This window comes from Myzus persicae, unplaced genomic scaffold, assembly GCF_001856785.1.
Source record: "Myzus persicae strain clone G006 unplaced genomic scaffold, MPER_G0061.0, whole genome shotgun sequence".
Taxonomy (NCBI): domain Eukaryota; kingdom Metazoa; phylum Arthropoda; class Insecta; order Hemiptera; family Aphididae; genus Myzus; species Myzus persicae.
In genome coordinates this window covers 76,555-101,679 of record NW_019103952.1, presented here as the reverse complement: position 1 = coordinate 101,679, position 25,125 = coordinate 76,555, and the positions used below count along the sequence as shown (strand labels likewise).

The following is a 25,125-nucleotide window of genomic DNA, read 5'->3' as shown; positions in this document are numbered from 1 at the left end:
TAGCTGAGATAAATGTGTGAAGTAAACAATGGTTTTATTTGAGGAACACAATGTGTAGACCATAATATAAACGTTCTAAAATACTTGTTTATTTTGTTTTAATTAATATTGCATTTCCCATGCTTATATGAAGCTAATGTATTAAACAATGACGGACATGGTAACATGTTTGTTATAGCTTTATTTTCAATTTTTTTTATAGAGAACTTAGTCAGAGAAAGTTATTAAGTACTAGCGTACTGTATAATATAGATGATATATTAAGTAAAGTTTCTAAAACAAGTGGCTTAATAATATTAATACACACTTATAACTGGGTACCTACTTACTAAAAATCAATTGAATTAATTTATAATTCAGTGTCTGCACGTTGTGTTAAACAATTATACATTTTAGTTTTGTTTGAACTTTGTCTGCCAATTGTCTGCTTTGTTATGTTTTTTTACTTTTGTGTGTGCTTTGGTAGAAAAAATCCTACTGCGATGAAGCTAATCGAAAGTCTTCCTCCGTTATTATGCCAGAGGAGCCTGTACCCGCTTCCATTCCCATAGATGAATTGGTGAGTAAAATGTTTTATTATTTTCTCCCTCTTCCTATCCTCAAACAAATCGTTGAATTGCTTTTCGTGTATGTACATGCTTTTATTTTTGTTGCATCCATGTAATTTGTGTATGCGTGTTTGTTTGCTATTTGTTTTGTAAAGAAGCGAAATTTTGTCGGTGCCATCAAGAAACAACCATCCGGATGTGAAAACGGAATGATAAACGGTTGTTCGGTAAGTTATAGGTTCTTTAAACTGTTAAACATTTATAACTATTACTAATGTTATACACTTACTATGCTTTAGTATATTTTTGTCATCTTGTTTTAATAATTAGTAAGGTCATGGAATGTTATTTTAAAATACCTTTAAATATTGCGTGTAGACAATAGATAGTATAGCTAATGTTATGGGACAGATTGGTATAATGCTTTATAGATCGCATGTTAATATTTAAATATTTTCTTCTTAAGATTTTGTAAAAAAGTAAAAATAATACAACTGCACTACCTATAAAACCAAGTATATTATATTATATGACTCAATGTTCTGCTGTATTCTTACTACTCAGAGTTCAGACCTATAATAACGAAAAAATTGTTTACATTTATGATGGAAGTCGAGTGTACTATATCTTTATAATTTCATGTTATTGTGATAAGTGTTAAAATTCAAACTTAAATTTTTATCTGTAAATTCAGATACTAAACCCAGATGACTACGTTTTACATACCACGAAATACGTCGCTGTGGCCTGTGATTTAGCAATTGTATAATATTGAATAGCGGATTTTATATGATGTTGAATGAAATTATATCATGAAATATTTTCATTGTTAATTTTTATAAACTACTTATTTTTGTTATGAAATGTTTCCAGACTTTTAATGTTTAGGTTTAAACTGCGTGCTGGGTTATACGACCGGCTTATGTTGTTTTTAGTATAAAATGTACATGACTATTTGACTTTTGATTTGGATGCGTTCAGTATCTTTTGAAGTCCAGTACAGCTGGATTTGTCAAACAGTTAATTTTTTTTAGAAGTTTGATCGTGAACTGGAATAAAATCAAAACTTTATGTACTAAACAATGATACGTTTTTAAATTATCGTTATAAATAGTATTAAAAAAAATTCTGTTATGGTTTATATTTTATTATAATACATTCTAAACTTTATTTACAGCTATACATTTAACATTATTAAAATAGAACCAAAACTTTTTCGAAACATCAATGCATTTTAGTTAATACCCTATTTACCTTGTTTCTCTGCTTTTATCTACATGTATGTTATTATTTTATAATATATGTCTATTAACATTGTATTTAATATTTATATTGGTTAATGGAAGCAAATACTTATTAAGAAACACATTTGAGAAAATTAGAATACTTTATTTCTAGGATTTAAAATTTAAAGAAAAGTGTGTGATAAAGTCCAATGTTTTGAGTAGGTGCCTAAAATATTTTTGTCTTCGTCATAATTTTTGTTTACAACACACATACATTTTATTTTTAATTGTAGCCACCGAAGTAATCTGATACACTTTGACAAAATACCAAATATTATATTGTATGTATACAGCCAATTTAAAGTTTAAAGTAGGTAACTATCAAATTATCTATATTACCTTACCTATTGATAAACACACAAGTCATAAATAAAACCAATTTTCGGCACCTTTATAATCAATACAATTTATTATGAATCCATTTAAACAAATTGTATTAGGTACCATCATTTAAAATTTAAAACTTAGTAAAGCTTATAACTATAAGTTTTATAAGCTATGTTTATAATTTAATGTATTCTATAAAATATTCAATTAATCTATATGGGTACTTAGTAGGTATTATCAGATTACACTACATTATACATTAAATTATAATTTAATAAACAAAACAAAACGAACGATCTATAATAGCTGCATTTTCCTATTTTATAAATATCTAATATTAACCTACTAAGTTACCCCATTATATTTCTTATCTGTAATATTCTTAATTCTATTTTACAGAGTTGAAAAAAAATTAAAGCTATTTTTATATTATTCTAATTTTTTTTAATTGTGTTTACTTTTATATAATTAGTTAATACTTATTTAAGGGTTACGGTATTTTGTCACTCTTAAAATTGTATTTAATTTATATACGTACAATAATCAACATGAAAATGGTATTTTTTTTAGAAATCAAGTTTTGGGAAATTTGATCAGCTGGAAAAAAAAATTATCCTTCAACAAAGATCTCCTACAGAATCTGAAAAAATCGATACTAAACAAGTATTTAACTTAACTATAATTCATAAATATTTGAAATACTTAACTTATTGTATTAATTGATAGAATGGTGTTATACGTCCAGAAGTTAATTCTATATGTAAATCATGTGAGAAGACTGTGTATGCTATGGAACAAATAAAAGCGGAACGTCAGGTTTGGCACAAGAACTGTTTCCGATGCACAACATGCAATAAACAGTTGACGTAAATTAAAGTTTTTTTAATCATGATTTATTAATTGAAGAAAAGTTAATGATTTTTGACTTTTGATTTCAGGCTTGATATTTATAGTAGCCACGAAGGTATATTGTATTGTAAACCACATTTCAAGGAGTTATTTAAGCCTAAAGTAGTAGTTGAGGACGAAGAGCCAAGTAAGTACCTAGTCAATAATATAGTTCTGTTATATTTATTTAAAACAAATAAATGGATCGTGATTATGCTACGAAAGGCATATAATAAAATTATAATAATTTTAAGTAAATATTAAGTCCTACTTAAAAAAAAAATATTTTATAAAATATTTCCCTTATAAATTCAATTTTAAAATGATTACAACTGTTTGTATTATACTTTTTTCCATAAAACGTTTGAATTGCTATCATTATAGTTAGACGCAAGAAACCAGAAATGATAATACGTGAAAATCAGCCCTTGGAATTACCGCCTGACGTGGTTAGAGGTACCTATATAATTGGACAGTATAAAGTATTATAAAGTTTAAACCCATCATAACGTGTGTGGTGTGTGTTGTCTTTATATGGTTTCTCGTATTTGTTTCTGTTTGGTTTTTTTAGATTTTAAAATTCTCCTAATATTTAGTCAACCCCCGATGTATACAGAACATTTAAATTACGTTTTAATGTTAAAAAAAACTTAGTCTTACTAACCTCAATACCCTATATCCTCATATTTACGTCAATAATACTGGTTTATATCGCTTATTTTTTACGTTATCATTCTATATCTCAGGAAAAATGTATGCCATATTTTGTTTTGAAACCCTTGACTTCATTTACACTGTATATTTTCGTTATTAATACCCTCCATACATACCCTTATTAAAAATTTTAAAAATATTGGTAATTGGTTAACCTGACGGTAAAACGTAACAGAAAATATACAAATACTTTCCAAGATATAGACTGATTCACATAATAAAAGTCACAGTGTATGTGTTATAAAACAATCAATTTGTTTCCAATTTATTTAATTTGATTTGTTTGTTTGTCATCTGTCTTGATTTATAAAAAAATGAACCATTATAGTTTTAAGGACGTATTAATCAATGTTTTATATTTTTAGCAAGTGATAAACCGGATTTGGGTTTAGAAGAATTAAGCTCTTTAAACGTGAAATCTCGTTTTCAAGCTTTTGAAAACGCCACTACCAATGGTAATAGTCACATGGAAAAATCTCCTGTCAGTGTTAAACGTTCACCAAGTATATTGAGTAAATTAGCCAAGTATGTTTTTTTATTTATATCTTAGAGGACACTTGTCTTATCCCGCATTTGTTGTCGTCTTACTTGCTAGCAATATTGCACATTTACAGGAGAAGTTCACTTTTACCTTCGTTAGTTTAAACATTAGAGTGAATAAACCTAAAATTATATTTAATCGTAAGAAGTTTGTGTTCGTAGGTCGATATTTTATGATAATTCAGTTTTTAAACGAATTATAAACATTTTTAAATAGCACTATTTTATGTACTCAAAACTTATTGTGAAAGCCGTCATACGAACATAAACAATATTCTTACCATTTCAGTTTCATAAGTATTCATTCTAATTTTTAAAATAACGAAGCTAAACCTTAACTGCTGATCGTACATTTTTTTTTAATAAGCACTTATAAGACGGAGATAACAAGTTTCGGGTGTAGTGTTCTCTTAATTAACATATATCTGTTTCTCATACATATACCAATAACAATTATTTTTGTCCAAATAGATTTCAGTCTAAAGGAATGGATGTAGGAGTTGCCAATGATGATCTGAATGGCGCATTCTTTGAGCCCTCGTCAAGCAGTGACACTGAAGATGAAGATCCCGGGAATGATATGTTAAAAAATAGTATTTCTAAAGAAAAACCAATGAGTTTTGACAAAATGGAGTCCGTTAAACGTAATTGGGAAATGCGCCGAGAGGAAATGAAAGAGGAACATAAACAAGAAATACAAAACATAAGGTCTAAATTATTTGCGGTTAGTCAAAGAAAATGTAACAAAATAACATATTATACTACACAATATTCATTATGTTCTATTATTGATTTTATGATAGTTTTAACTGTCTTAAGGACTGATAACCCTAAATAATTGATTGAGTCGGGCTTACAATATTACTTGTTTTTTTTATACTTTTATTTAATAAAATGTCTAGGATCATATTTACTATAAATTTGAGTAGGATATTTTAGTTTTCATAGTTATTAATTAAAAATAACTGTATTTATTTTATTTAGGGAAAACAAGGAAAAATGAAACAAATGTATGAACAGGCTGTGGCTGAAAGTGAACGTACGGGTGTTAAACGAGATATAAATATAAACAAATCTGACAAAGCTAAAGTTATCAAAGAGAAGTTTGAACGGGGCGAAATAGTAAACACTGAAAGTGGTGACATAGATGAAAACAATATAAGTGCATCAGTAAATGATGATGAAGATGAAATGAGTGTTTTTGAAGCTGGTATTAAATATATATATATATATATATAAATGGTGTGTTTTATAATATATATTATTTTTTATTTTAGGAATCTCTAAGAAGTCTCGAAGTCTGTTCATGGAATTGGATGCTAATGCTGTAAAGACTAAACAAGCTGCACCAATTGTGAATATTAAAAAAGAATATACTCCTATAAAACAGGTATATATAGTTCAAAGTTTACCAGTATTTATATTTTAGTTCGTTTTAGTGAGATGAGCAATCAACACTTAGTATTTATATTATAATGTACTCCATTCTTACGTTATACATTTTATTTATTCTGTGGTTAATTCAAGTAATGTTAGAAAATTAAAAAAATATCAAGTATTTAATTTATATTATAATATGCCCATTGATGTTTTATTTTTAATGCTATTATAATTCTACTCTGAGTTGTACCCTATTTTATGTATGTGAATATGTATACAAATGACAGGTTACACCGATATACAGTCGTCAAGTGTCTGATGATGTGGTCAAATGCAGTGACCGCATCGAGGACGTTTCTGTGGAAACAGCTGAAGTTTCTTCAAAGTTTAAGTTCTTTGAAACATACAAGCCTCCTGCAGTCATTAAGAAACAGTTCCGAATTACACCCCCACGAGAAGGCCAAATTAAGGTTTTCTATCTGAACTTATTTTATTGGTTATCCTAACTATTCCTAACTAAACCACTAATCATGTAATCAACTTTCTTATGCCATGTTACTCTTTCTGTGTATTTATGATTTTGTATTTATGTATTTTTTTTTTAACGTGGTTTCTTTTTATTGACTAATCTTACAGGATTAAAATAATAACTGTGATTCTTTTGTTTTTGTTTTGTTTAACTTAAATAAAATTGCTAATTAATAACAGTTTGATTTTTTATCTACTCATTTATTTTATTATGAATATTGAGTATCTAAGATTCATTGAAAGAGTATAAATTACCTAATTAAATTACTGTATGTAATTTAAAAGGATAGTTAGTTGGACATAAATAAATTCTTCATAATATAAAAAAAATTAATTATTAAAATTCTTTACTTTTAATACATACTATAAGATTATCAGAGCTGTTTGTAGTTGGTATATTAAAATTTAACCTGTAAAATTAATAGTTATGATTATGATTTAAAATAATCTTTAGTAGATTAATTCTAATATACTTATAATATAAACTTTTTTTTTTGTAAATATACAACAAAAGAGACCTTGATATATAATTGGTTAGATACTTACCTATTATCTATTATAATATTATATTATAAGCAACAGTAGTTAACAAATATTATTTATTTATTATTTATTTTCATTCAATATTCTTTTCAAACAATAAACATGTTTATTTTAATTAAAATTCAAAAACAAAAACTACCTATATTTTATAATTTTCAGTTTTATTCATACTGATATTGATTAATGAGTGAATATTTAATTTTTATTATTCATGGTCTCTTTTAATTAAGTAGAATATAATATCAAAACATATTGACACATTGGTCAATTGGCTATTATATATTTTATTGGTGTAACATTAGTTTAATGTAATATATTATTGTTTAGAGATAATAGTTTTACACTTCCTAAATCATAGAATTTGTTTTATACCAAAATTAAAGCTTTCCAATGTTGGCTTTAAATAATATGCATTATCATGGATAAAAATTATTGCATATTGTACATCAATTATATCATCATAATAATACTTATTGTAATTTGTTTAATTAGGGAGAATCTCCAGAACGTGATATTTACCGCGATCCAAATGTAGTGCGCAGTGAAGACCCAATTGATGAGACAGCGGAACTAGTCAAAAGTAATACAACGGCTAAGATGTTATCCTTGTTTAGACAGATGGAAGTTGCCAGACCAGCTGTACCCGAAGGTCTTAAACCACTGAAACGCTTTACTCCTCCACCGGCAGACCTTAAGGAATCGGAGACAGAATCAGAATCTGATGATGATGAGAGTGGTGAAGATGATAGTGATGAAGATTCTTCGAGTAGTGAAACTAATGGTGATGTTGTGAAATCATCCCTAAAAGTTGAAGATGAATTTTTGAAAAATGTAAGGTTATAAAACATTTAACAATTTTTTTATATTAAACTAATGGTTTGGACATTTATGAAAAATACAATACCTGTGTTTTTCTGTTGAATTAAATAATTATTTAAAAAGGCTAATAAAATAAATGATTGTGTGATATAATATAATGTATATAATTAAAATCCTCCAATTTCAGTCTCAAAGCGCAGTAATGGCCAAGTCATTGAAAGATAAATTTGAACACTGGGAACCAGACAAGCATTCTATGAATAATGCTGTTACAATGCTTGACTCTGAACAAGAAAGCATCGAATCAACTAAATCTTTGCGTGCTCGTTTTGAATCACTGAAAGGTGATCGTCCAGCTGATAAGCCAAAACCAAAAGTTAACAGATTCGTGGTAAATAATTCTAAAAGTCTTAGTTACAGTATAGACGCTTTTGATTAATCTCCTTCTTCCGTTTGGCCTGTCTGTTTTTTCTTCTTGTTTTTTTGTTTTGTAGGCCGATGCTAATATGTCGACAGTCGGACGAAAAAAAGACATTTATTGGGACTTTTTTTACTAACGTCTGACATGGTGACATAGACACAAAAATTATTATTCTTAATCGATACATTTTATTAGGTAAATGACACAAGAGTTTCTGGATTATTGAAAATCCAGTTTATGTGGTAAACGTTTGTTAGTTCAATTTATGCGTAATTCATTAACCATAAATAAAGAGGAAAAGAGACTTTACTTAACTCTTTTTTTTAAACATTTTTTGACATTTACCAGTTTGATTTTCCTTAATACTACACATACATGTTTGTAATTTCGAGAAGTTTATATGTTGTATGTATGTTTGTAAATTTTATTTGTGTTAGTTGAGGAATCATTGTGAAGGCTAATAAGTTTTTGAGACTTCTATACTTATTGTTGATGAAAGTCTTTTAATTCATTCAAATACAATAAATTATTATGAAGCATTTTTAGTAAAATAAATAAAACATAACTGTTTATTATTAAGTTCCTTGATTTGAATACAATTGCAAATGTAATTAAATGTTATCACTTAAGACTCATTTAGTCACATAATCATCATATTCTATAAATTACTAGCAAATTATTTGTATTTTACTAATAATACTTTGTTCTTATTATTTTTTTTCTCACAGTAATATTCTCAAAAGAGAGGGGGAACCTATTATTTTCAAATTTACCCATACGATTTTATTTTCAATCAAGGAATTTATTTATACTTTCAGTTTAATTTTGTTCAAGTTTATGTTGCTACAATATTATAACGATGCTTATGGTAATTCATTACATACAATTATTAAATAGCTAACAATAATTGTTATCCCTGAAAATGACGTTTTCTGTGATAATAAACTTTCCTATAACCATCAGAAAAACGAATTTTCTTTTACTATTGCATTTCGGTGGTTGTAAGTAGTGTGAATGATGCATTGATGTATAATATGCTCTTAGAAAAAATATGTATTGTACAAATGAATAGAAATCAATTTTTAATAAATAATTAAATCAATTATTGTATAATTCCATAAAGGGTGTATGTAAAAAGTTTAAGTTAACAGTGTATATATCTGCAATTATTTGACTATTTAGTTCAGTGGTTATCACAGAAAGCGAAATATAACGTTTAGTTTTTTTTTTACTAATTAGTATTTAACATTATGTTTGTTGTGTTTATTTAAAATTAAACTATGTCTATAAAGAAAAGAACAAATTGATCGATTTACCTCGCGTGCCTGTTGTGAAAAATCGCGTTTAACATCGTAAACAATTTTTAATTTGAATCATATTTACTTACCGTTTGTTGTGATTAAAATTTAAAACATTAATAATGACAACGAAATGCTTACACAATACTACGTCTATATAATTATAGTCATATAATTTAATATCCATTAACAACGAGTCCATAAAATGTGTGCGAATTTATTAGTAGATTCGTATAGTGGCGAGGTGAGTTTGTTTAACAATTTTTTTTTATTTTAATGTTATTATTTTAATTTTTTTTTTTAAATAATCAAATCTAATTTTCAGCTTTATAACAACGTGTAACGGAGTCGCGGTGAAATATTTATTTATTTTTTATGTAGTGTTATTATTTGTATTGCCGGTGGTGGGTGAACCGGACGTTCAAAGTACGCGGTATACGATATGCATAATAAGCAAATTTTGCTGCGATTCGACATTTATTAATGGAACACCAATTCGGATGCGTGGGTGTAAAAGACAATTTTTTGCGCTATCTTGAACATGACTTTACTAAATAATAATATTAATTATTACATAAATAATATGCATTTGTTTTCGTTTTCGTTGAAAACATAACACAATACTATATATTACTCCGCGTTCGTACTATTTTCCATACTAACAATATAATAATATACGTTATAACTTATGATATTTGATACCAACGAACCGTATGACGGTCGTCATGATATTTTATATGTTTGTAGAGTATATTATTATTCTACGTTTGACGAAAATAAAATCCATACACTATACCTACGTCATAAATAATAATAATAGTAATTTAATAAGGAATGCATATAACTATTATTTATTTATTTTGTTCTGTTTTTGTTTTCTTTTGTTACAGTAATAACTGAAGCTCCGTACACCCCATGGACTTCGTTAGTGTACATACAAATTTAAATTAAAAACTTACTTGAAACTACATATACGTATATTATCTAACATAAATATTATTTGTTTGGATTTCATTTTATACTTTTCTTCTAAAAAAAATAATAACGTAGGCACATAATCAAAAATATTGTATTATCGATTCGAAAATAAAAGATTCACGCGATGCTCTTATTCAATTTTATATTTACTTTTACTGTTTTAAAGTGATGCTCGAATACACTCTTAAATTGGTATCCAGTATCACGTTTTTGTTATGTTTAAAATTATAAGTTTATTCTAACGTTGGATTGTGAATTTATTTAAAGTCTAGTGCGTAAAATTGAATGTTTTTTTTTGTATAAATCTTTATTTTCAATCATCTTTTTAGTTTTATATAAATTACGTTATTGCTTGCCAACATTTTATAGTTAAGTGGAACAAAAACAGTAACGATTTTTCCCGTTTTAAGTATTAGAACGAACGAAAAAAAATTAGTGATAAATCACTAATATTGTTGCGGAATGATTGAATTTTAAATTTTAGAAGGAGAAATAATTTATTATTGTCGTTACACTTGTGATTTTTTTTTAGTTTTAAACCTTTACAAGAATATATCATGACCATAATTATTATTTTTAAATGTAATTCTATACATAATATTATAATACCAATTATGATTGTGATTTGAATTATACACCTATTAATAAACATTTTATCAATATACGCTGTCATCGTGTAGTGGTACAATATATTATGGTATTTTCTTTTTTTTTGTATTTTACAATATGGTATTTTCTATTACCTCTTTTTTTTCTGCGTCTTCGTGGGTGATAATGGCGGTGGCATCTTTAGCGGAAGACCGACTACCCTGTGAAAACCTGAACTGCCCCGTGTGCATTTCGTCATTCGAAACAATTAGGTATTGCACCCTATTCCCTTCACATACACATTCCACTCATGTACATTTCCATATGCCTTCACGTCTTAATATATTATTTTGTGATAACTTATTGGCCATTCCTCTTATATCTTATTGTTTCTTTAGGCTTACTATGGTTATTTCATACTGTTCTACGCTGCTATATCTTATATTATAATATTTATATACTTATACTATGATGTTGGTGCTGTTGTTGTCTGTCATTGTGTATGATTAACATTTTTTCATGTGTTTGCCGTTTTAGCAAGATCACGATAGCCACGCTACCACGCTGTGCGAATCCTGCGAGAAGAAAGTCTATCCCCTGGAGAAGGTCGAGATCGAAGGCAGACCGTTCCACCGGTCGTGCTTCAGGTGCACACAATGCCAATGCGTCTTGAGGTGGGTTTCACATTTTTCATATATTTACTTAAAAATACTTTCAGACGTTTATTTTGATGTTCTACTTTTCAACCTCCACAGTTATTTGTAGTACTACCGTTTTTTAAAACCAGAGACTGATTATGTTTCGAAATATATGTTTTCTTTAGTATAGTAGGAGTGTTAGAAAATAGTTGTGTTCAAATTAGAAATTACTTAACATATTCTGTTTCACTCTTGCAGTTACGTTGATGAACTTTGTATAAAACCTTTTGTGTATTATGAATAGGTACACTATTATAGACTACTTCTCAGATACGTCTGCGCTCTTTACATACCTACCTATATATTATGTTATCCACGCAATAATTACGTCAATATAGATTTTAGACAACGAAGATGGACCTCAATTATTTTAAATTGAAATTTATAGAAATTACATGCTTTTTAAATTCTTTAGAAAGATCTACCTAGGCGATTGTTTTATATAATATATATTATATACATTATCAATTCTATTTCAATACCTATACAAATCAAAAGTATTGATCTTTTTTTGTGCAAACAATTGTCAACTATTAATTACTATAATTATTTATTTATTCATAGTTTATTGGTACTGAATTACGAATAACATGGTTTATAATGTAACACCAAGTAATATTGTAGACTTGTAACAATAACGAAGAAATCAACATATATATATATATATATAGGCTTAATGTAGGTAAAATACTAGGATAGCTGTTTTTATTTACATATAGAAAACATACATATAGTGTATAAACAAAAATAATTAAATATATTTGTAAGGGTATTTCAAATGATTGCACCAAATAAAATATTAGAATACCTAAGTTATCTATCATAAATTTCGTATTCGTATAATATTACAGTTTTTATGCTATCTATTTTCTGTTTACAACTGTGTACGACTAAACTATAGTATGTATACAAAAAACTGAACTACAAGTTTTTTACTTACAAATCATAGTCGTTTTAATTTTAATTTTTTATCTTACTTTAAACTTTATTTATAAACCTGTAGAATGGACACGTTTACATGGAATAACAAACGTCTGTACTGTTTGCCGCATTTCAAGCGGCTGTTCATATCCAAAGGAAATTATGACGAAGGATTTGGTGGTGATCAGCACAAAAAGAAATGGGAAAACGGACACATGCAGCAGGCTCTCCAAGTCGCCGCCGTCACCGCCGACTCATCAACTGATTAATGTATTATTATACTAGACAAAGGAAAACAATTGAATTATATTAATATTAAAAAAAAAATTAACAGTTTAATACCAATGGCAAAAAAATGTGATCTTATAAAATATTTAATTTGTATTTCTATATTTATATTAAAAAAATTAATTGAAATTATTTCTAAAATATTTGTGTACTTAACGCCAGAATTTATTTATTTTATATATATTGGTAAGCATTACCGAAATAATTATTTTTATTTATTATATTAGTATTTTTTTATTTGTATAAGCATTGTGAATGACATTATATTAAAATAATAATAAAAAAATAATCATTCATTTGTAAATATTCAATATTTTTTGAATAGGTAATTCACATAATGTTCTACTTTGCTGTATCAGATCAATTTTTTTTTTCATAACCTTATATACTGGAAAACTACATGCCTGAGAATATGTCGAATTGCTTTTAGAGATATCAAGAAAGTTTAGAGAGTATTTTGAAGTTTGAACCACTTTCGATCTATACAAAGTACTATATCTAATATGTCCCCACAGATGAATCGTGCTTCTCATGGACGGTTTTCAATAAAAGTTATATCAATAGATTCCTTGATACTTGGAGGAGATTTATAGCTTATTTTTCAAACCCTATACTGTATAGGTTGCTAAAGAGTAGCTCATACATGCATTTTTCAGCTCACGTATAATGCATGTTTTTTTGTTTATTTAAATGGTTGCCATAGGCTACATATTATATTACTATTTTATAATATATATTACTATTTTAGAATTTGGGAAAAACCGTAAACCCTTTTTCTATGAGGTTTTCATCGGGCATTTGTTACATATTAGAATATTACCTACAACATAATAACGGTAGTAAAATTTAGTTTTTTTTTAATATAAATGGTTGTCACAGGTTTTATATAAGTAATCCGATTGGATATAAAAATTTTAAAATTTAATTTTGGTATTTGGTGGCTTGGCGTGGCGCGTTGGCTGCTACCAGTCGCGGAATACGACTGGGAGTAAGTAACGGCCACAGCTACTAGCTTCCGGATGGGTGACTACCCGTGTTCATAGTAGTTAAAAACCTTGCCACACATACACGTGTTTACTACCTACCGTAACAACCCTAACAATCGTAAAAACAACCTGCAGTAGCAACCTTACCCATACCACAGTTCATAACCCATACAACAGCTTATGGCCTTAGTCGACGGGCTTAAGTTCAATAAAAAAAAAAGTTTTGATATTTGGTCACTACATTTTTAACCCGCGTTGGTTTATCCTAAATATTAAAAAACTAGGTTCAAAAATTACTTCACCATTTTCAATAAAAAGTTATACCAATACATTTCTTTAGATTTGAAGGGTGTAATATCTTAATTTTTAAACCCCTATTAGTTATAAAAGGGTATACCTCAGTGTTCACACATCGGTTACATATTATATTATATTACTATAATACTAGTGTCGGGAGGGAGTTGCATGAAAAATGTATTAATCTAATAATCTACTAAATCATTTTTAAAGGACAATTAGCTCAGTGGCATTGCTCGCTATTGATTCGTTACATGTTTAGTGACCGTTCATTCAACCCGGCATAGGTATATAAGTATATTATAATTAATAGAGATTAGGCATACCATTTTTTTTTATAAATGTATTGATAAACAAAAATTAATCGTCGGCAGTTCAAAATTGTTTTGAATATCGCCACATGGCTATATTACATTGCAGACACATTCGATATCTATGACCTAGGTATTGTATTTGTAGGTACAGCAGAGTAGTACCTACCCACTGCCTAGATTTTTTTAGTTATTATTTCGCACAAGTAATCCCGAGCTTGGGTGCTAAAAATTGTACCAACAATTTAAATAAAACAAAAACATTAGTATGTATCATACGTATAAAAAATAAAAACAATCACCAATATAATATTAACTACTTTATAAAAAGCATAATGTATACATCGAGGGGATCGTCTTTACATACAATATATAGTAAGACATATAATAATATACCTATGATATCTTTTTTAACCAATAATACACTTCTCAATTTGAAAATAATAAAAATAAATACAAACAATTCACAGCAACAATACATTAAATAATACTAAAAAATTAATTACCTAAATAATGCATGGAAAATATTTATACAAAACTTAAAATATACTAATAGTTCATAAAAAACTTCATATTTTGAAAAATATTGTTGTTTCATAACAAAACTAAATATTAAAGTGGCAACGATGATGTCGGTATAATAAAAACAAATCAACTCAACATCAAAATTCAAAAATACATTTTGAAAAGTTTCTTCTATAATTTACGCCAAGTATGAATATGAAGCTAATCGAATTACAAAAAGTCAATCCAAATTTGATTACATATTTAAACGATTATGAACGAAACGAGGACCTATCGAACTATTGTGCATGTGCGTGAGTTTAACCGATGTTAGTGGGCCTCACGGATCTCTTTGGACGAGTGTCAAATGCCAATTTAGTCCTGGTCGATGGTTTGGTATGAAGTGGCGAAACGTTATTTACTTTATATTGTAGCTCAAAAATAATATTTATGTTGGCATTTTATAGACATATGACGGCATAGTTTTCTAAATATTTTGGATTTTTCACGCTATTTATAGGTAGACAATATTGAAACTGTCAACTTTTGACATATTTTTCTCCAATATATGTACGATAAAATATTTGTTTGTGAGTAAAAAGAAGCTTGTATGATTTATCATTAGTTGTATTGAATTTAATAATAATAAAAAATATCAAAGAATATAGGTACATGGCCACAATTATATGTATTGGTACATACTTTACCGACCATCAGTTACCAGAACTATATCTGCGTCTACCTCTATTATAGATAATAAGTCGCTTGTATCTGCGATAACCTACTGCCGACTCAATATACACTATGTACTGCGAGAGAACACACCCTGACACATGAAAATCTGGACGCACCGTAACTCCGCATGAATAAAAATATTTTGTGAATCCGTAACTCTGCATGCACCGTACATCTCCGCACGGTCGAAAACATGAACGCACCGTTACTCCGCATTCTAAAAATATTTCAAACACCAAAAGTCCACATGTCATAAAACTGATATAATAGTAAAGTAATAAAGTAATTTATTTACTTCCGCAAATCCAAATATTGCAGTTTTATATACAAATTTATTAGCCATGCAGACGGACTCTTATATACGAATAAATTTTGCCAATAATAATGAAAGTAGGATAATTAGAATACAACAAAAAAATAATTTACAATTTATAAATAAAAAAATACAATTATTTAACGACAACCAAATTGATAGATATAATTTTGTAAAGAGTTTGAATTCAGTTAATGCAATACATTAGATATGTTATATTTTATTTTATTTTACCAATAGCGACAATGCTTGTTGCAAATTGTCTTTATTATTATTATTATTATTATACTATGTTTAGATTAGGCTGTTTAAGCCGTTTCCAGTATTACCTTTTTATTCTTAAATATTATTTTTATTTAATTTTAAAAACATAATATATTGTATTTAAAATAAATTAATTAATACAATAATAAATACCTATTATGTGTATATAATATATTTATACTGTGTGTGGTGTTAGGGTGTTAAAAAAAAATCTTGTATGCGGAGTTAAGGTGTCGAAAAAAAACTTTCTATGCGGAGTTAAGGTGATATATTATAAAATGGCGACGATCCGTGCGGAGTTACGGTGCACCAGAAAATCTGTTCGCCAGTTCTTTTGCTACAGGCATCATCCCTATCGCGTGATACCCTATTAAAGTGGAACTGTTTTGACGACAGGGTTTGTCACAAGGTTATGCGCATAGTCGGCGGTTCTCTCGTTGGACGAAGTAGGGTTCTGGGACATTTGCGGTCAGTTTATTTCTTTTTACCTGACTATACAATTTAAGGTCCTGTATTTAATATTATATTCGAAGTACAAATTATATTATGAAAATGTGTTTAAAAAGTTTAAACCCCCACGGCTCCACAAACAATATTATTATTATCTACTTTATATTTTGTTATTTAGCTGAGATATGTAGTTCTTAACTTTCACATTATATTTTCGCAAACTATATGCTTAAAACTTATTTGTGTGGATAAATTAGTTAAGTTGACAATTTCTTTAACAATCTAGATAAGATAAAATATTATAATAATACATACCTATTACATTTAGTTGTCTAGATAATGCAAACACTGCTTTGCTAACCTGTATAAAGATACGTCATGCTTTTAATTTTTGTAATTAATTTTGCACTTCAACTTTAAAGTACCTAATATTATTGATTAATCATTGACTTAATCAATTATTATACATTATCTCTGTGTTTTCATGACGTGGACAACCTTGTTAAAAAATCCTCGATTTCGTATGCATTAAAATATGATGTCAGCTCAATATTTGTTTTCTCCCTCAGATCTTCTGCTAATAAAATGCTTTCACCTAAAATCATTTTTTATGATTTTTGAGTAATCTTAAAAAATAAATTATATAATAGTAATCTCTTAAAATTATAGGGGATAATATATTTGAGGATATGACATATTGGTTTTATATTTTATTATTATTAGACTATGTATTAGGCTATACATTTAAAGGAAGTTTAATGTCGATAAGTCAAATCGATAAGTCATGCCCTCAAAAATATTATTCTCTGTCGTTTTAGTAATGAGCGATGTTACTTAGTCAAAAACATAAAAATAATGATTTTGCGTAAATGCGTTTTGTCTACGTGTTGCGCGTCGCCTATGGAGAGAAAACAAACATTGCGCTGACATCCTCTTAACAATAATAATTGGGTCTATCTCATATTAAGTGTTTAATATGGTTAACTATATAGGTATGTATACAATCTTAACATTGCAATACCTATTTGTCAGCAAACTGATATAGCTGAGAGTGCGTTGCATTAGATTTTTTTGTACCTATTGCACTCGAATATTTTATAATCTATAAACTAAAACAATATTATTAATAGACGGTCATATGGTTATCATTTGAATACATACGCTTATAAGAGAACATGACATAGTAGGGACTTCGGAGCGTGTGTTTTTATTTTTTAGATAACCACTGAATATTTACTCAATTAAAGACACGCGGGTGTGTACGCACGTTTTTATCCTACTTGATAAAAAAAAACCTGATAGCTCTTAATTATTTCTATAATGCCACAGGTGGCGACTATGCTTCTACGCGAATAGTATTATTAAATCTCAATTTATTATTACTGTATACCGTCTGGACAAGAATATTTTTTGTTGCCGTTCCAGTGCAGTCCGAATCCGTGCGCCGACATGATCGTATTGGCTCTGATCGCCGCCGCCTTCATGAACGGTAACCATCACTTGTACCAAATGTTATTTTGTTCGGTTAGGTATAAAATATTTTAGTATTATAATGTGATCAGTATTATCATCATTTTTTTTTCTCTATCGGGGCCATTTATTTCCAACTCCGTCGTCCGCGTGGTGTGTGTGATGTGAACTATTGAAACGATGATCGCGTACTCACACGATATCAGGCGACTGGCTGACGGTTGTGGCCCACACGCAAAAGTACCTCGACGAAGGACATCGACCACAGTGGTCACACCACCGACCGCGACTGTCTTGCGCGTCGTTCTTCGATGAATTCAAAGTGCAGTTATTCTGGGCCATGGTCATCGGATACGGTATATACTTTGGCTTTTGTGGGTACTTTGAAGTGAGTGCGTTTTCGCATATTACATATAACCCGCGGGCATTCGCAACAGGTCTGTCATTGATTTTTCGTTATTTTCCACGACTTTCCATTGCAGTGGAAATACTATGTGAAGGGACGCGGCAAGGAGGCCCAGTGGAAATGTCAACCGAACCGACACTTGCCCACACACCTGTTCTGGGACCAGATCAAATGGGGCTGTATAGGTCTGATGGTGACGAACGCGGTGTCCGCGGCGGTGGCCACACACGTCAGTTGCGGCGGTTACAGCAAAGTTTACATCGAATTCGGCCAGTACCCGTGGTGGTGGTGGATTCTCCAGTGGCCAGTGATATTCCTCCAGCAGGTCGGTCGTATATAGTTCAAAAATAATTTTAAAATGTCTAATATAGAGCTAGTGCGTGGGAAAATAAACACGTATTTGGACCTGTAGATCTTTCATCTTTTCATTTGTAAGTTTTGAAGATATTTTTTCTGGTACTACCAACCTGTGCAGCTTACAATATAGAAACTTTACTGCTAGCGTCTCGTTGACATTTTCCTAGTGAACCGCAAAACGTTGTAAATATTTTTAAATATTTGTATACAATTATCATATATTGTTGCATTGAAATCATTTTTTTATATTTTATATTATCATATTATTTTATATTTTTTATTTACATTTTAATTGTTATCAGTTTTTATACTCAATTGTAGGTATATAGTATAATATTATAGGTGTCAGAAATTGTTGCTGTTATATAGAATTCTATATTGATAAAGATAAATCATTCACTGTAGGTATTTGTATTTAAATGTGAAATTACATAATATTATAGGATTTGCTACAATGATGTCAATATTATATTAAATATATCGTATTTTTGAATTCGGTAGTGTGCAGTGAGCTTACATACGTTTAAAATTCATATTTGTCCTTACAGGATTATGTAACTTATTGGATTCATCGGTCGTTCCACTCAAAGTTTTTGTTCAAACACTTTCACAGCATCCACCATAGGTACTTTCAGCCTACTCCGTGGTCGGTGACCGCCATACATCCGGTGGAGTTGACTGTCGTGCAACTGGCCATGGTCGTGCCAATATTTATTTATCCCGTGCACTGGCGTGAGTATATCTCAAGTATTAGTTGTTGTATAAAATAAAGGTGGTTATGGTCGTACCCCGACTTATACGGTGAACTTTTATAAGACTATAATATGACCCTCCCGAATCAAATGTATTCCCATTTTTCTTCACAGTTCCGTTTTACGGATTGGCTCTTTACACGTACTATCACGGTATCGTGCAACACACGGGAATCGCTCTCAAGGCTCAGTGGTGGCAACCGTGGCAGCCGGATTGCATGTTCCACGACAACCACCATCAGTACTGTCACGTCAATTACGGATTTAATTGCTTTATGTGGGACAAGGTCGGTAAAATGTGTCTGGATTAAAAAATATATATTAATACCTATAAAGAGACTATAATATTTCGGAATACCCATCTTTACCGCTTTTTGGTTTTTAGATCCACGGATCCATGAGAAAGGTCGATCGTTGTTACAGTGTGCACACCGATTCTTGGGGTTCTGGGCGACCATTGGTGTACTTGTCGAGCAAAGAACGGCACCGAGAAATCCAGGAGAGGATCGCCGAAAACCCAATGGCTTACCGCGAACAAATTAATCCGTACTTGTTGAAAGACATCGACGGCGACAGTGAATAATAACTGCGAAGACTTATTTGCATGACCACCGCCTATGATTTGGGCCGACCTCTCTTCTTTTTACGTATATATACGAACTAGAGTAATGTTTAAACTCCATATGGTTTGTGACTTTCGTTTAACAAATTCTGTATCGCTGACAAAATATTATTAATAATGTGACATGTGTTATTTTTCGTTTCCTCAATACTAAACGATATACTTTAATAGGTATTATGATAGTCATTCTTTTCATGTTTATTAAATAGGTATTTCTTTTGTTTTTCTCCAATTATTGAAGCTTTTTGAAACAAAATTGTCTAGTTTTTGATTAATACCTTTACCAAAAACGTCTTTCGCAATTAAACAATATTTACAATAATGAATAAATAAAATACAAAATATATAAGTAGGTACAATATTATGATGAAACAAACGAGACACATATTCTTAGTATTTAATTTTAAATTATGTATTAATATTTGAATAATAAGGTACTTTTAAGTTGGATATTTATTCAAATAATTATTTAACTTTTTTGAATAATAATCAACAAATGAATTTAAGCATTGTAATATTATAATTATTAATTGATGACACTTTATAATTTTAATAGATAAATATTCCTTCTTTGCTATAATAGGTAGGTTAGTTAGTCAATCTGCTCGAACAAATGATCAATTCCAATGCATAATCAATTTTTGGAGCACTTTTTTACAATATCTGATTGGTGTCAGAGATTTTAAAGTTAAAATGAATGCAATTTTCGATACAAAAATGACTATAAATTACACCATATCAACACTTAAAACTAAACTGGAATTTAAATTGATTAGGTACTGTATCTTTGTGAATATTTCTAGTACCTATATTGGTTATATTCATTCTTCGTTATAATAATTAAGTATATTTTCCTCACATTCGTTTTGGATGAAACTTAGTTGTAACAATTTTTAAGTTACATTTACGATTGGTCGATTATTCAACAAGAGCTAGTAATGTACTTATACGTTCATATACGTTTAACTTTCTACAGAGCGACACGTTATGGACACTGCTCTTGTTAGATACTTACATTTGCGAGCTTCTCAGATGTTCTGCTGTCTTTTACAAGAGGAATTACAAAAAGAACTACCTATGATGCTGTTGTTTTGAAATCCTCCCCAGTTTCATGTACATAGACATAAAGTAGGTACAATTTTTAATTTTGTTTATGATTATATGGATAGAATAGATGGATAGATATTTCAACAAACTTGATTTTTTTTTTAATATTAAGGGGATATGATACCGAATATTTTCAAGGAGTTCATATAGGCAATTTTCCAAGTTATGCATGTCATGCAAATGTGTCTGAAGTAAGTGATCGTAAGTGTGTAGTGACTGTAAAATGTAAACAAATAAAATGGCAGTCACACGTCATTCACATATATCTCGTACACATACGCATTACGCAAATATTAATTATTTTGTTTTTTTCTCTATAAGTTTCCAGTAAAATACAATTACAGCTCAACGGTTACGAGAATTATTAAAGATAAATTCTATAATTTTTAAGTGAATTTTGTATTTTCATGTGGTATGTTTAAATTTTTAAACCTACATCTTTTTTTTAAAAATCCTAACTACAAATACCTAAGTCCTAACTTTATAAGAATTATAGTATTATGCAAAATACATTGGTTATATGTAATATATTATATATAATAATATTTTAAAAGTGGAGGGTATTTTGTTACAAATTGCAGTACGTTTCTACTTGTGGTCGTTTTAAAATTAAAGAAAAGTTAAGTTAAAACGTTCAAGTTCTTTTTAGTTTTTACTATATTAATGTGTAAAAATATTTGTTATTGTATAATGTGTTGCTCTGATAAAATTATTATCATTAATTGTGTTTGTTTTATTTAATATGATTAATGACATCTGTTTTTTTTAATAGACTTTTTACTTAGCAATGGCCTGCAGATGGATGTCAAAATTATGTAAGAATAAACCATGGTTAATCTGAATATTAAAGTCTGAAAAATATTGTCCTAATGTTTGTTTAATGTTTAATAACATATATATTTCAATTTATTATACCTACTAGCATTGAAGAGGTATAAATATATGTTCAATGCTACAGCCTAATAGTAAAATATAATTTGGGTACTCTCTGTATAACCATAGATGAGTTATAACTTATGGAACAGATTAATTTATAGGAAGTATATATTTTAATCTATGCTAATAAGTACCTAACTCAATTTAAGTTTCCATGTCATCTTGTCCTAATTTTTCATAAGAATACATTTTTCTAGACGGCAAATTAACATTATTATGTTATATATTATAATTTATGTGTAAACTATAGTTTATCATCGTACAAAATGCGATTATTACACTAATACGCACGGGCTATATTTGAATATTCCTCGTCGCCATATATTACGTTATTATCACGTTACAAGATTTAATATTTCGGCGATATATTATGTTTCTGTCGTCGCCATCGCCGGCGTAGGACTCCAGTAATTTTCTGTTTCAATTTAATACTGTGTTCACGCACACACACGCACACACACGCACACACACACACACACACACACACACACCACACCTCTATTATTCCACTTTACATTGCACAGCATATTATAATATTAATGTGTATAATATTGTATTTGTGTATATGCCTTATCTGTTGTGTTATATAGTGTTTGTTTTTTTTCTCGTAAGGCTCTACACGAGTTAAGGTGAGCACTTTGCTATTAACACGTTAATCATGTTGGCGATATTAATCTAGACCAGCGTGCGCGTATCCGCCCAGAAAGCACTCGGAACAGCCCCCCAGGCGCCTCATAAATTCGCAAATCTTCCATGGACTTAAAACGAAAATAGTGTACTGGAGTACAACAACGTACACGTATATAGAGAAATATGTGTGCGCGCGTATGTGTGTGTGTACCAGTGGCGCAACTAGACCCCTAAAACGCGGGGTGATAAATCTGCGAATGCGTCACAGAGTTGTGGGGGGCTTTGCCGAAACTTGTCGTCTCGTGGACAGCCAATTTCGGTGAGACATCTATGAACTCGACCGCATTGGTCGATCCACCTGTGGACAGAATTGCAGCACTGCCACATGTTCGGCATTGAAACCGCTCGACGACGGGGCTGCGAAGTCGTGGCGTCACGAGTTCTCTGGCGAAGCAGACGACACTGGACCTTTTTCGAGGGCTGAAGGCGCCATAACTCCTACGTAATAGCTGAACGTTGGACTCGTGTGATTCGCCAGTTCGATTGGGGTGCAGTCTGCCAGCGGTTCAACTTCCGGATTCGTTGTGTTTGAGGACAGTGCGTGGTTCGTCGGCACACTAGACTCCTAGGAACCTGTCTCCGGCACTACCGATTTGGGCGTGCAATAATATCCTGCCCCTCGCTGCATCGGCGAACCCGGCAGACCTCGGCGCTTTGTCAGAGTTGGAAGATTTGTCCTGAGATCTTCGAACGCCATAAGCATCAAGGCGGTCGCGGAAGGCATCTCGACCAGCGCCGCGTCGCCGGCAGGAGTGCCATCTGCCTTGCGTGGACCAGCAAGATACGCCCATGGTTTCGAAGAGTTCGACAGCAGATCGGCGAACACTTGGCGCATCACTTCCGTTTTGGACTGCACATTCATCTCAAGCGATGCTATTTGCAGACATGATGATACGGCTAATTATGGTACAAGGGTAAATCCCGAAAGTAAAGTAAGTTATACAGACAGTAAATAATATACCAAATTATTAGATGTGCTCAGTGCGACAAGCAGATAGGTTATGACGATTAGAACGTATACAATTTGTATCAAACACTTATCGTGCCCCATAGCAACAAAATGGTTTGTAGTTTTTGTACATCGGATATAAATATTGCCTTATTGATTATTGATTATTATTTAAAATATTAATCTAAAAATTTAAAAAAATTGTCCTAAGGAATTAAACAAGTTAGGAAAGCGAGCGCGGTAAATTCCAGGTTCTCGAGACGTTCCTAATGTTCCTATATTTTAATATTATACAACGCAATAAACTAAAATTATTCCATGCATAGTTTAAAATCTTTTATATTTTTGTGTAAACTGATTAGGTACCTACTCCAGCGGAATAGTATAACTTACTATTTTCGAAAATGTCATTGTAATTGAATGATAAATTATAATTTATATAGTAAATATAGTATAAAATAACGACCAAATAACTATACATTTTTTCAGGAAATTGTCTATAGTTTAAAAACATAAAATTCATGGTATTTCAATAAAATAATAAAAGTTAGATATAAAAAACAAGGGGTGCTAAAAACCTTTTACACCTAGTTTCGCCACTGAACTGTGTGTGTGTGTGTGTGTGTGTGTGTGTGTGTTTGTGAGTGAGAGTGCAAACGATCTTTTGGGTGCGGTAAGTTGTAGTAAAAAAAAACGCGTTTTCGACAAAAACTGAGGTTATTGTGCGCTCTCGGAATTGAGAAATAACTAGAATGATAGGGGAGATGGCGTTTTTATTTTTATTTTCTTAATATCCGCACAATCTTCTTTTTCTTACTGACCTCCCGCGGGTGTATTTCCAATATTTCTTCGCAGGAGACATTATACCGATCCCGCTGACCATTTCGACAACCGATTTCCAATTACTTTTGGCCATAACACTGTATACGTATCGCCATATATATATTATACGAGTGTGTGTGTGTGAGTGTATCGTGATCACGTCACTATCCACACAGGGCTTATAAGTCGATAAACCGTTTCAATTGTCTTTATTGCTATTGTTGTTCCTTGTTCACAATCAATAAGTCGCTTTGTAAATGAAATAATACAGCGTCGATTGCTCGTACACGTGTACCTATTATACACACACAACGCATACACACACATATGTACATTGTACATACAAATCCGTACTGATGTGCTATAAGCAATAGAGTTCGAGAATATCG

At 30.1% G+C, this 25,125-nt stretch overlaps 2 protein-coding genes and 1 long non-coding RNA gene across 15 annotated transcripts in view; 2 read left to right on the top strand and 1 right to left on the bottom strand.

The window, feature by feature from the left end:
- LOC111036804 (F-actin-methionine sulfoxide oxidase MICAL3) overlaps positions 1–13,058 on the top strand; it is a 38,359-nt gene extending 25,301 nt beyond the window's left edge. For 3 of the 11 annotated variants that reach the window (XM_022319007.1, XM_022319008.1, XM_022319000.1), the window contains 15 exons: positions 467–559; positions 704–775; positions 2,732–2,824; positions 2,888–3,027; positions 3,100–3,197; positions 3,434–3,505; positions 4,129–4,288; positions 4,775–5,027; positions 5,288–5,513; positions 5,581–5,693; positions 5,971–6,153; positions 7,247–7,585; positions 7,761–7,964; positions 11,396–11,532; positions 12,560–13,058. In XM_022319007.1, the coding sequence (XP_022174699.1) occupies positions 467–559; positions 704–775; positions 2,732–2,824; positions 2,888–3,027; positions 3,100–3,197; positions 3,434–3,505; positions 4,129–4,288; positions 4,775–5,027; positions 5,288–5,513; positions 5,581–5,693; positions 5,971–6,153; positions 7,247–7,585; positions 7,761–7,964; positions 11,396–11,532; positions 12,560–12,746 (2,370 nt within the window). In that variant the 3' untranslated portion in view covers positions 12,747–13,058. Of the gene's footprint in view, positions 1–466; positions 560–703; positions 776–2,731; positions 2,825–2,887; positions 3,028–3,099; positions 3,198–3,433; positions 3,506–4,128; positions 4,289–4,774; positions 5,028–5,287; positions 5,514–5,580; positions 5,694–5,970; positions 6,154–7,246; positions 7,586–7,760; positions 7,965–8,067; positions 8,190–10,182; positions 10,963–11,395; positions 11,533–12,559 lie in introns of those variants that run through there. The other 8 variants (XM_022319003.1, XM_022319005.1, XR_002604807.1 and 5 more) reach the window with 7 other exon arrangements.
- Positions 13,059–14,982: 1,924 nt separating this feature from the next.
- Positions 14,983–17,689, bottom strand: LOC111036802. The gene is made up of 3 exons (XR_002604804.1): positions 17,460–17,689; positions 16,941–17,220; positions 14,983–15,815 (listed from the first exon to the last, which is right to left on the bottom strand). It is a non-coding gene; the product is annotated as an uncharacterized LOC111036802 (long non-coding RNA).
- Positions 17,690–17,871: 182 nt separating this feature from the next.
- On the top strand, positions 17,872–20,418 carry LOC111036801 (lathosterol oxidase-like). Of its 3 annotated transcripts, none has more exons than XM_022318997.1 (6): positions 17,872–18,114; positions 18,302–18,451; positions 18,578–18,826; positions 19,407–19,590; positions 19,725–19,897; positions 19,996–20,418. In XM_022318997.1, the coding sequence occupies exons 2-6, from the start codon at positions 18,407–18,409 to the stop codon at positions 20,191–20,193; spliced, it is 849 nt and encodes a 282-aa protein (XP_022174689.1). In that variant the 5' UTR covers positions 17,872–18,114; positions 18,302–18,406; the 3' UTR covers positions 20,194–20,418. The 3 variants fall into 3 exon arrangements, with proteins under 3 accessions (XP_022174689.1, XP_022174687.1, XP_022174688.1); XM_022318995.1 differs by having other exon boundaries at positions 18,302–18,483; XM_022318996.1 differs by having other exon boundaries at positions 18,040–18,154; positions 18,302–18,483.
- Positions 20,419–25,125: the final 4,707 nt, after the last annotated feature.

Coding starts and splice junctions, on each gene's coding strand:
- LOC111036801 (XM_022318995.1), top strand. CDS start 18,075: ATGATCGTATTGGCTCTGATCGCCGCCGCCTTCATGAACG. Junction 18,827..19,406: donor CAGTGATATTCCTCCAGCAG/GTCGGTCGTATA, acceptor TTGTCCTTACAG/GATTATGTAACTTATTGGAT. Junction 19,591..19,724: donor TATTTATCCCGTGCACTGGC/GTGAGTATATCT, acceptor TTTTCTTCACAG/TTCCGTTTTACGGATTGGCT.